This window comes from Podarcis melisellensis (assembly GCF_964234715.1).
Source record: "Podarcis melisellensis genome assembly, chromosome: 11".
NCBI lineage: Eukaryota > Metazoa > Chordata > Lepidosauria > Squamata > Lacertidae > Podarcis > Podarcis melisellensis.
In genome coordinates this window covers 46,831,753-46,841,986 of record NC_138543.1, presented here as the reverse complement: position 1 = coordinate 46,841,986, position 10,234 = coordinate 46,831,753, and the positions used below count along the sequence as shown (strand labels likewise).

Below are 10,234 nucleotides of genomic sequence, written 5' to 3'. Positions count from 1 at the left end.
ACTCGGCCCTCCAGATGTTTTGGCACTACAACTCCCATCATCCCTAGCTAACAGGACCAGTGGTCAGGGATGATGGGAGTTGTAGTCCCAAAACATCTGGAGGGCCGAGTTTGCCTATGCCTGTCCTACATCTTCAGTTCAAAACTGCTGCCTTTCCTTTGTCTCCCCTCCTTTATTCTTTGGCCATTCCAGAACACTGACATGGCTGAACCCTTCTCCTCCTAGTCTGGATTCCAAACCATACACTGCGCTGGTGGCTCTTCTAGAGGAAGACCAACAGGCCACAAATAATCTTCAAGAAATGGTTCAACAGTTGTGTAATAGTTGTCTGGATTGTATAGATTGATTTGGGAGAGGGTGGGGGTGCTTGTGTGTGAGTAGGCTAAATCACCCTTCATCAAAATGCTTATGTTTTAGACTACAAGTTTTGTATAGGCTGGGGTTGATGGGAGTTTGGTTCCAAACATCTATAGAGAACCAGGTTGGTGAAGGCTGGACTAAATTGTTGTTGTTGTTGTTTAGTTGTTAGGCGTGTCTGACTCTTCGTGACCCCACGGACCAGAGCACACCAGGTACTCCTGTCTTCCACTGCCTCCCAGAGTTTGGTCAAACTCACCAAACTGGACTAAATAGTAAGTAGTAAATAGAAAATAGTGTCCCTTTACAATCTTAGGAGGTTATACCTGTAAGGAAGCTCTAGTTTTTGACTGCTGAACACTGCCGCCAGATCCCGGTTCAAGCCTGACCCAAAACCCAGATTAGCACCTGTCATAGCTGTCAACCTTCCCTTTTTTTTACAGGAAATTCCCTTATTCCAGCGCCGTTTCCCACTGCTGTCCCGGATTGTTAGATATCCCGTAGACTGTCCCTGGGACAGGTGAGGCTGCTGATCCCTTATTTTCAAATCTGAAAGTTGACAGCTATGGCACCTGTCCATTTTGAAGGCAGAAGTTACTTTCAACCCTTTGACCTTGAGACACTGGTCCCAGATAATGTAGCAGGTGCAGTAAATGTTGTGGCTGCCTGCAATTAACTGAGAAAGAGAGAACTGATTTCTCATTGTCCCAGATTTTACTCAGAAATCCAAGCTTTATATTGAACCAAGGATTTGCAATGTTTTAAGAACAGAACCAAAGTTTAGGCACAAGCCACAAGATCTAAATATCTTGGCCATTTCCCTAAAAAATACTTAATTTACATTGGGCGGAGAACACTTCCACATTTTTGCTCAAGAAACAGTTTAATACATTTTGTTGGATAGTAACAGAAAAGAAATCAAAACTAGCAGAAAGAGAACAGCAGTGGAAACAATGGACAAGTTTATCAGAGAAAAGTACATGACACAGCAACAATATTGATCATGAAAACAAAACCAGTGGTAGACATTATTGTAATAACTTCCCCCATTCACATTTAGCTAAACAATTTGTCCTCCAAACACATTTAACAAACAAGAAAAGATTCCTGAGCATTTTGTTTTGTACCAGTGTTCTGCAAACAATATATTAATTGCAGGGTTTTTAAAAATACCACTCTCCTATGTTTATTCTTTAGCCCATAAAACAGAAGGTTCAAGTCATCCACAAAAAGAAAACTAACATGTGTGATCTGGAATATTTCTAGATCTGTGAAATAGAAAGCAAATACTAGATTAATTAAAATGTCTCCACTAGACTATCCATTGTAAAACTGAGCAGGCTTAGTGATGTATAAGTTTGACCAGAGATGGTCAGACTTCTCTAAATAAAGAAGTGTGCAAGAGTGTGCGTAATTCAGTACATTTAAAAGGATTTATAAATGTGACTTTTTAAACTATAGCTTAAAAAAAATCCACAGATCTTTGTGAGCTACAAAAAAAATCTAGGAAAATGTAGATCTTTAGCATCCATCCGTAATACAGTATTTACTTCTCACTTCATCTAGAAGTAGCATTTAATAAAATAAAGCTGCAATTTAAATGTGAAAGTGAGCAAGAATAAAAGGCTGCAAGGCATGCGGTCAGGTCCCAGATGCACATCACTAGACATGTCTTAGCAATAGAGAAAGCATCAAAACAGATTCAAAGGCTTTACTCCAAGATGGGGGAGGAGAAAACAAAGTATCAATAATAAAAATGCCTGTCCAGAAATCTGTAAGGTTAGGACCCACTCATGGCTTTCCATTTACTACTAAGAGTTGAATTAAAAGTCACAAGGTTAACAAAATATCGAGGGATGGGAAAATGCAATTTCCTGAGTGGTGGAAAAATGCAATTTTTCCTACAACAGAAAACACAGCCTTGAGCCTAAAAAGAATGTGCTGCTACCCTTCAGCAACTGAGTAACAATTCCAATTATTTGGGGGAAAGGGACTTTTGGATCACTTGCAACAACTAAGCAGTACCAGCCTGGTCTTTGCAAGCTGTGACCCACCAAACCCAAATAAAGCTCCTAGTTTTGCTGACAGCATCAGAATGCAAAAAACAAGAGATTTGCCTGGCAGCCCACTATGCACAATTTGTGTGATTTAAGCTGTTTTTGATTTGGTGGGTCCTCCAAGCTGTACAGACCTTCTCAATGTGATGCAGGTACTCTGTTCACATTATGGACTGATTTTAGTCTCACATGTTGAAAACTGTTAGTTTAGCAGCATCAGAACATGGAGAGAGAGCACCCCTTCTGCACAATAGGAAGCGAGCATTTTCTTTTCTGGCATCCCAGCCAGATGAGCAGGGTGCAAATAATAAAATTACTGTTATTGTTACTTCTGTGACCAAGAGTCTAACCTTGCATGCCCATAAGGGGAGATTAATCTTTCATTTCTTTTCTCATTTGTTTTGCATATAGGATCATTCTCCAAGCACTTCAAACAAATGTGTCAATGTTTTTTTTTTAAAAAACACATTTTCCGTAGGGTTCTCCTGCCCCTTGGATGGGGTCAAGGAATCAGAGCCTTGGCAAAATTTGGTTGGCAAGCAAGGGATGGACCCTGGACAGACCTTGATAGGCCTGAGGCAGCTGAGTGGTGGAGGCAGTGAGAAACCTGCTTGAGTTATGGGTGCAATCTGGTAGGTTGTGAAGAGTCACATGAAGCAAGAAATAATATGGAATCTCCTCTCATGCAATCTTGCACCAATAAAATACCGGCTGGCTGGTGACCCTGCCGTAGACTAGTTTCATTTGTACACAGCTTAACACCACCAGATTGACCACCATTAGCAATGTCAGTTGCCAGCCCCCCAATTCGAGACATTATCTGCATACGTCAGCCAATTGTGGAGCGGAAACAATTGCTCAATTAATGTGTGCGCACACAAAGAATGGATTCCGGTTTGAAAAAGTAGAGTTCCAAAGTTTCAAGTTACATTAGTAAATATATGCAAGTTGGGAAAGCACAAAGAATGTCTGAAGAGTGCTACATACGTACAGAAGCTTGTCATGGATGCGTGACAAACTATTTTAAAAAATCATCCGCCTTAAACATCAAAGTGATTGTGAAGGGCTCAATTTGCTCCTTTTAAAATACAGTAATTGGCAATTTGACATATCATCGTCTTTCTCATTCTCTCTCTTAGTGGGAAAAGAAAACCTGAGGTAGATTTGTGTATGGGGGGGGGGGGACTTTGTGCTTTCACAGCTGTCTTGATTGTAACACGACTTTATGGCTTTTCAGCAGAAATTTATTTAGCTGGTTTAGGTTACTTTGGTTTTCCTCCACAACATTCACGTTATTTCAACTCAATAAAAACAACAACACATTTACTAGGTAGAAATACATCTCCTCTGAGTTCCATGGGACTCACTTATCAATAAATGCGCTTAGGGTTGCAGCCAAAGGAAGTGACTTAAACTCTATCAACTCGAACTGTTTCTACAGAATAGTCACCATAGAAAAAGCTGCCGATGGAGTTTTAACCAATGGTCATTACATGTATGAACGACAACAAAACGAGGCATGTGTAGCTTTAACAAAGTTACACAAAAGCACGTTAACAAAGTTAGGACAGAATTTGCTACTTCAGTACCAGTCTGCTGGGGGTGCAGATTTGATATATGAATAAAGTGTCAAAAATAACAAAAACATCATATCGCACCACAAATAGCATACTCCAAAAATTTGGAAGGGTGTGTGCCCCCAGTAACCACAGCATATCCATTAACTCCAAAGATTATTACAGTATTTTAAGCCAGAAAATGACATAGAAATATTTGTGCAGGGCCTCTTATAAGTTTCTGCTAGTTATATAAATTAATTGCCTGCCTTACTAAAAATGTAAAAAGCACAAATGCAACTGTCAGCAATAGTGCAGAACTAAAGTAGATATTTTATTTATATAAAATGTATAGTTCAAAGGGAGGTAAAGGTACCCCTGACCGTTAGGTCCAGTCACGGACGACTCTGGGGTTGCGCGCTCATCTTGCCAGTGTTTGTCCGCAGACAGCTTCCGGGTCATGTAGCAGCATGACAGCCACTTCTGGAGAACCAGAGCAGCGCATGGAAATGTTGTTTATCTCCCTGCCGGAGTGGTACCTATTTATCTACATACACTTGACGTGCTTTTGAACTGCTAGGTGGGCAGGAGCTGGGAGGTACCTGTTTGCTAAACCTTTATGTGCCATATTGAATAAATTTGTCTATTTCAACAGGACCTTTAGCGAACTGCAAGTCTTAACATTGTCTACTTAAAAATATACTTGGATGAAGGTATTGTGGGGATGTTAATCAAATTTGCAGATGACACCAAACTGGGATGAATTGCAAATTGACAAATTACAAGTGGACAAATGTACACTTAGGCAGGAAGAACCTGCTGCACAAATATAAGGTGGAGATACCTGGCTTGCCAGTAGCACATGAAAAGACAGAGAGGAGATTTGATAGCCATCATCAGATATCTCAAGGTCTGTCTCACGGAAGATGGAGCTAGCTTGTTTTGTGGTGCTCCAGAGGATAGGACCCAAACCAATGGATTCAAGTTACAAGAAAGGACATTCCAACTAAACATCAGGAAGAACTTTCTGACAGTAAGAGCTGTTCAACAGTGGAATGGACTCCCTCAGAAGGTGGATGACTCTCCTTCCTTGCAGGTTTTTAGGCAGAGGTTGGGTAGCCACCTGTTATGGATGCTTTAGTTGAGATTCCTGCATTGCAGGGGGTTGGGCTACAACCTGATCCTCAGGGTCCCTTCCAACTCTACATATCTATGTTTCTACAATGCTATGATTCGTTTAGATTTCTCCTCTCCCCTAAATGTTGGAATACTTGTAAGTAATGCTACTGGTGCTAATGGAGTTTCTTTTGAACTTGGAGGAACTTGCACAGCAAATAATTCATCACAGTAAAAGAGGAGTGGGAAGCCAGTGGCCCTTCAGAAATTGTAGGACTCCAACTCATGTCATCCCTGACCATTGGCCGTGCTGGTAGGGGCTGACGGGAATCAAGAGTTTGGCAATATCCAGAGAACCACAGATTCCCAATTGCTGCACTAAAAGCAGAAAAGCATGTAAAAAAAGATAACTGGCTAATGCCTTCCATATATTAGATCACTCACTCACTCACTCACACACACACACACACACATCATTTTTAACATCCTGAAAAGTGAGTTTTTAAAAGAAAAAAAGAAAAGGCTAAGAAAAATATATTATAAAAACTGTACTAGCCTTTAAAACTTATTTAAAATACATTGCAGAACATGAAATAATTTTGATTGATTTTTTGCTAGTGCCAAAAAATGGAATAATAATGCAATCCTTTAAGTTTTTCATTTGTGCATTTACTTTTCATTGAATTTGATATATTTGGCTAGTTTTCCTCAGGCAACCGCAAAGTATGTCATTTTCAGCTGTCCAGCCTATGGCACAGATCAGGCCCCGCATTGCTATGTTGCTCTGTGGGTGATGACAATGGTACTCATTGGTGGAACACTGCCTCCTTCTTGGAGAGGAGCTCCCCAACCCCAACCCCCAACATACATCTGTAAAGGCCCACCAGCAACCTCCATGATGAGGACTCCCTCAAAGCTGGAGCCAGCTTCAGCACAGATGCCACAAGCAGCACAGACTGTAGGGGACTGAGGCAGTCTGGTCAGGAATGCTCCTGGGCTTAGCTATGGCACAGAGTGAGGCCTGTCCATTTCTCCTGCCTGTTCTGTTCAGGGCACTCCCCAATCAAGGAAATGCACACAGCCGATAGTTAACTCTTTGTCGTCAAACATAACACAGTCATTTCTATGGCTCTGAATACCTCCCACGCCAATTTAGTGTCTAGGCGGCTGTTCCTAGGTCCAAGGTCTATGAAGAAGAAGAGTTTGGATTTGATATCCCACTTTATCACTACCCAAAGGAGTCTCAAAGCGGCTAACAATCTCCTTTCCCTTCCTCCCCCACAACAAACACTCTGTGAGGTGAGTGGGGCTGAGAGACTTCAGAGAAGTGTGACTAGCCCAAGGTCACCCAGCAGCTGCACGTGGAGGAGCGGAGACGCGAACCCGGTTCCCCAGATTACGAGACTACCGCCCTTAACCACTACACCACACTGGCTCTAAGAAGAAGTTGCAGCAATAGGGGGACCACTCCACCTCCACCAGTTTATGTACTTTCCACCAAAACGCTGCATTCATGCAGCTATAGACTATGCCTATCCTCTGCTCATCCCTCTTCAGTCCCCTCCTGGATCTGGGAGACAGTGGTAGGGAAGCACCTGGCCTCTCACTTGCCTGACCTGCCTCTTCCTCCTCTCCTTCCAACCCATCCTGTGCTCCACCTGAAGCTTCCCCTGCCTCCGACTCTTGCCGTCTGTCCAGCACAGTTCCCCACAAATCACTGGCCCTCTCTCCTGAGCCAGACTCCAGCCTCGCTTCCCCCGGCACACACTCATCAGCGTCCTGCCAGTCCCTGACATGCGCACAATGGCTCAACAAACTCAAGGACCTGTACACAAATTAGGTATGATGGGTTGTTCACACTGTAGTCCACAAACTGCAGCAGACACCGTCTCATATATTGTACTAGCATTGTGTGACACACAGTTGCCAAAAGCAGGTTGGACACTACCAGTGTTGTTCAAGAGTCTGATTACCAATATAATTTTTTGGACAATATTTTATAAGCTCAGCCTGTGTTTCTTAACCAGCATCATTTGGTGATGATCTCAGGGTTGCTTTTGAAACATCAACACACAAACCCCTCCTTGTTTTTTTTGGAATGTATTACCAGAAATGGATGCTTGTGTTTTCAAAACGATGCCACAAACTTTTACTTTTCTGTAAATCACTCTTCACAAAAAGAACTCAAAATCACAGGTAGGGGGAAAAATTGATCTGCAACCAGCATGTTCTTAAGTGATTGGCTATAAAGCGAAAGAAGGCATGAGCTACAACTGAGCTAAACCAGACATGTGAGCAGTTTTGTGCCAACACTGTTTATTTTACTTGTAGTGTTGTTACCTGTAGAAGGATGGCTAACTTTTCAGTTAAAGGGGCACATAAAATTATTTGGATCCATGTAGTCTAGCCCGCCAGTCTGTACTTTGCAGGTGCTTGGACCTGTGAGACAGTAGCTGAAATTTAATTCTGCTTGGCTCTGCTGACAACTCTGGGTGAGCTCTTTCAGTGGCTCCTGAAAGGAAGGCAAAGCCTCCGCTTTGGGATCTGGGAACAACACCAGAATATGGTTGGACACAACGGTTGAAACCTTGGTGTATTCATTCGTATCCCCAGGGACAAAAGGCCTTTCCTTTTTGCCTACAGTTTCTTTCTGCTTTGGTAGTACAGCCAGAGCTCCATCGTGGTTGACTTTGTGAACTTCCACGTAATCTGCGGGTTTTGTAGACGAGAATGGCGGCCTTTCTGGTGGGAGTAACCACAACCCCGCTTGGCCGTGCTGAGCATTTGAGAGTAGATCCACTGCCTTCTCCAATTTGGCTGGTTTTCTTTCACCAAGAGTCTCAACGAGTTCAGGATATTGCGAACAACACTTTCCTTCCTCACTCCCCTTCCTGTTTATATCCATGGCACTGACTGCCCTTTTACATACATCCACTGTGTCATGGTAGGAACATTTAGAAGTCTGACAGCTAGGGAGCTGACCTCCACACCACGTGGATGGCCGAGGTTCACTACTGTTAATCCAGGGGAGCTGACCTTCAGCGCCCCCCTTTGGTGACTCCTGCATGCTGTTCCTATGGGCGTTTTGCACCCCATAGGTATCTGGTGTTTTCAATTCCAAGCGCGGGTTTTGGGCTTCCTTGCGCTTCTCCGTCAACAGAGAAGGGCTTTCGCAGCTTCCTCTTCCTGAGTCGCTGTCTGTTTCCTGGTGCGCCAGCTTCGCATTTTTATTGGGGTGGCTCTTTTCGGTGCTTGGCATTAGCTGCTGGTCTTCGCTGTCATCTATCTCCAAAAATTCTACCAGCAGGTCCTCATAGCCTGGTGTCGGAGGGAATCCCTGGCAGCCAAGAGCACTCAGCAGTTCTTCCGTTTTCCCTGCCTGATGTGAAGAAACATACAGGGGGAAATATATAATAACTATAATATTTGCATTATGTACCTGATTATGTCTGAAAACGCAAAGGAGAAAGATGTGGTACAGAGCACTCAACAACAACAATGATGCATGCTTTGATCTGAATTCAATTAAACCCCTGTGTTACAAGCAAATATCAGTAATATCCAAAGGCAACAACGATGACCAAGTACAACAATGCAATGTCAATATAAACTCTTTATATAATCTATACAGAACATTGAACAATATGAAATATATGAAATAGGCACTCTCTGCAAAACCAAATAAACAGAAATCTTCTAAATCTCTGAAATGACCTTGTTATGAGCACCACCTGGGGTCGGCCTTTTAAGTTTCTTGCAACATGCAGTCAGTAGCAGTGGTTACATAACTTTATGACCACTGCTCCATAGCAATTGTTCATACAATTCCATTCACCATATAGATGGGGTGTGTACTTTTGGTTTTATTTCCTATTGAATTGGTATTATAGTTCTTGCATATAGTTTCTAATAATTTGAGTTACCATGTATATGCAGGTCATTGTTTCAATAATTCAATTGCAGTTTTTGAAGCATTTCTTTATCCTTCTGCTATGCTGAAGAAGAATTCCACAAAACAGTTGGTATATCCAGAATCACTGTTCACTACGTCTGTTTGCAGACCACTTCGGCAGCGTTGGACATTATAAAACAAAGCTTTAAGCTTGTTTACTCCAGATATCTGACTCATTGCTTCTTTCAGAGACTTGCATAGCTCACAAAGACTTCCAGAGACCTATAAGACTTGTGTTTGTTTGGTTCTGTGTTTTCAAGAGAATCCATCAAGAGTGTCATATTCTGTGACTTTGAGATTTAGAAGATTTATGTTTATTTGGTTTTGCAGAGAGTGCCTATTTCATATTGTTCAGTGTTCTGTATAGATTATACAAAGAGTTTATGTTGACATTGCATTGTTGTACTTGGTCATCATGTAGCGTTTGGATATTATTGTACTGAATTCAAGCAGATTAGCATCAGCAGAAGTGTTAACAGGTTAAAGTTGTTAAGGGCTTCCAATGAGGCCTTTTCTTTTACCCCCTCTAAGAAAATGGAAAACAAAAAAGAGTGCAAAACTTCTCTAAGTGCCCAAACACTTACTTCTAGTAGCTGGGCATCAAAGCCTTTTATCTTTGGTCCTGGGACTGGTGGTAGAAGGCAAGCCACCATGCTGAAAAACAAGAAAGAGGGAAAGGGTTGGAATAAAGAAATGACGGAAATAATTTGGTTTCGTACTAGGTTTGATTTTCTTCTGATAGATTGAGCATACAGAAAACCTTGCCTGCTGGAAAAACAAATATCCATAGCTGTAAGGAGGGGACCCACAGGATATTCCAATAAACTGATTTCACTTGTCCGTAGGATCTCAGGCAGCAGAACCAAGAGTGGTCTTTTAAGTGAAGATGATTTCTACACGTAGAAACCTTGTTTTTTGTATTTGTGGATTGTCAGAATAGAGCACTGGCAGCAAGCTTCACACACAGTTCCACTATGCATAAACCCAGCTGGGTGATGTATTAAATGCATGTTTGCATTTAACATGTCTGCTTTTCTAAAATTTAAATAGCAGTTGGTGGAGGAGATGGAAGAAGAATCACAGCTGCGACCACAATGTATGGAGAAGGCTTTCCATCCCTTTAACCCCATGCTGTGGCAACAAATTTGCTTGTTTTCTTTTTTTAATACACTACAATGTCAGAAGTAGCAACTTAC

The 10,234-nt window shown here is 42.0% G+C and overlaps 1 protein-coding gene across 7 annotated transcripts in view; it reads right to left on the bottom strand.

Annotated features, from left to right (window-relative positions):
* Positions 1 to 7,385: 7,385 nt before the first annotated feature.
* The window catches only part of PRLR (prolactin receptor), a 106,826-nt gene continuing 103,977 nt past the window's right edge, over positions 7,386 to 10,234 (bottom strand). For all 7 annotated transcript variants that reach the window (XM_081929667.1, XM_081929664.1, XM_081929668.1 and 4 more), the window contains 2 exons: positions 9,623 to 9,692; positions 7,386 to 8,465 (listed from right to left, as the gene is read on the bottom strand). In XM_081929667.1, the coding sequence (XP_081785793.1) occupies positions 7,449 to 8,465; positions 9,623 to 9,692 (1,087 nt within the window). In that variant the 3' untranslated portion in view covers positions 7,386 to 7,448. The remainder of the gene's footprint in view (positions 8,466 to 9,622; positions 9,693 to 10,234) is intronic.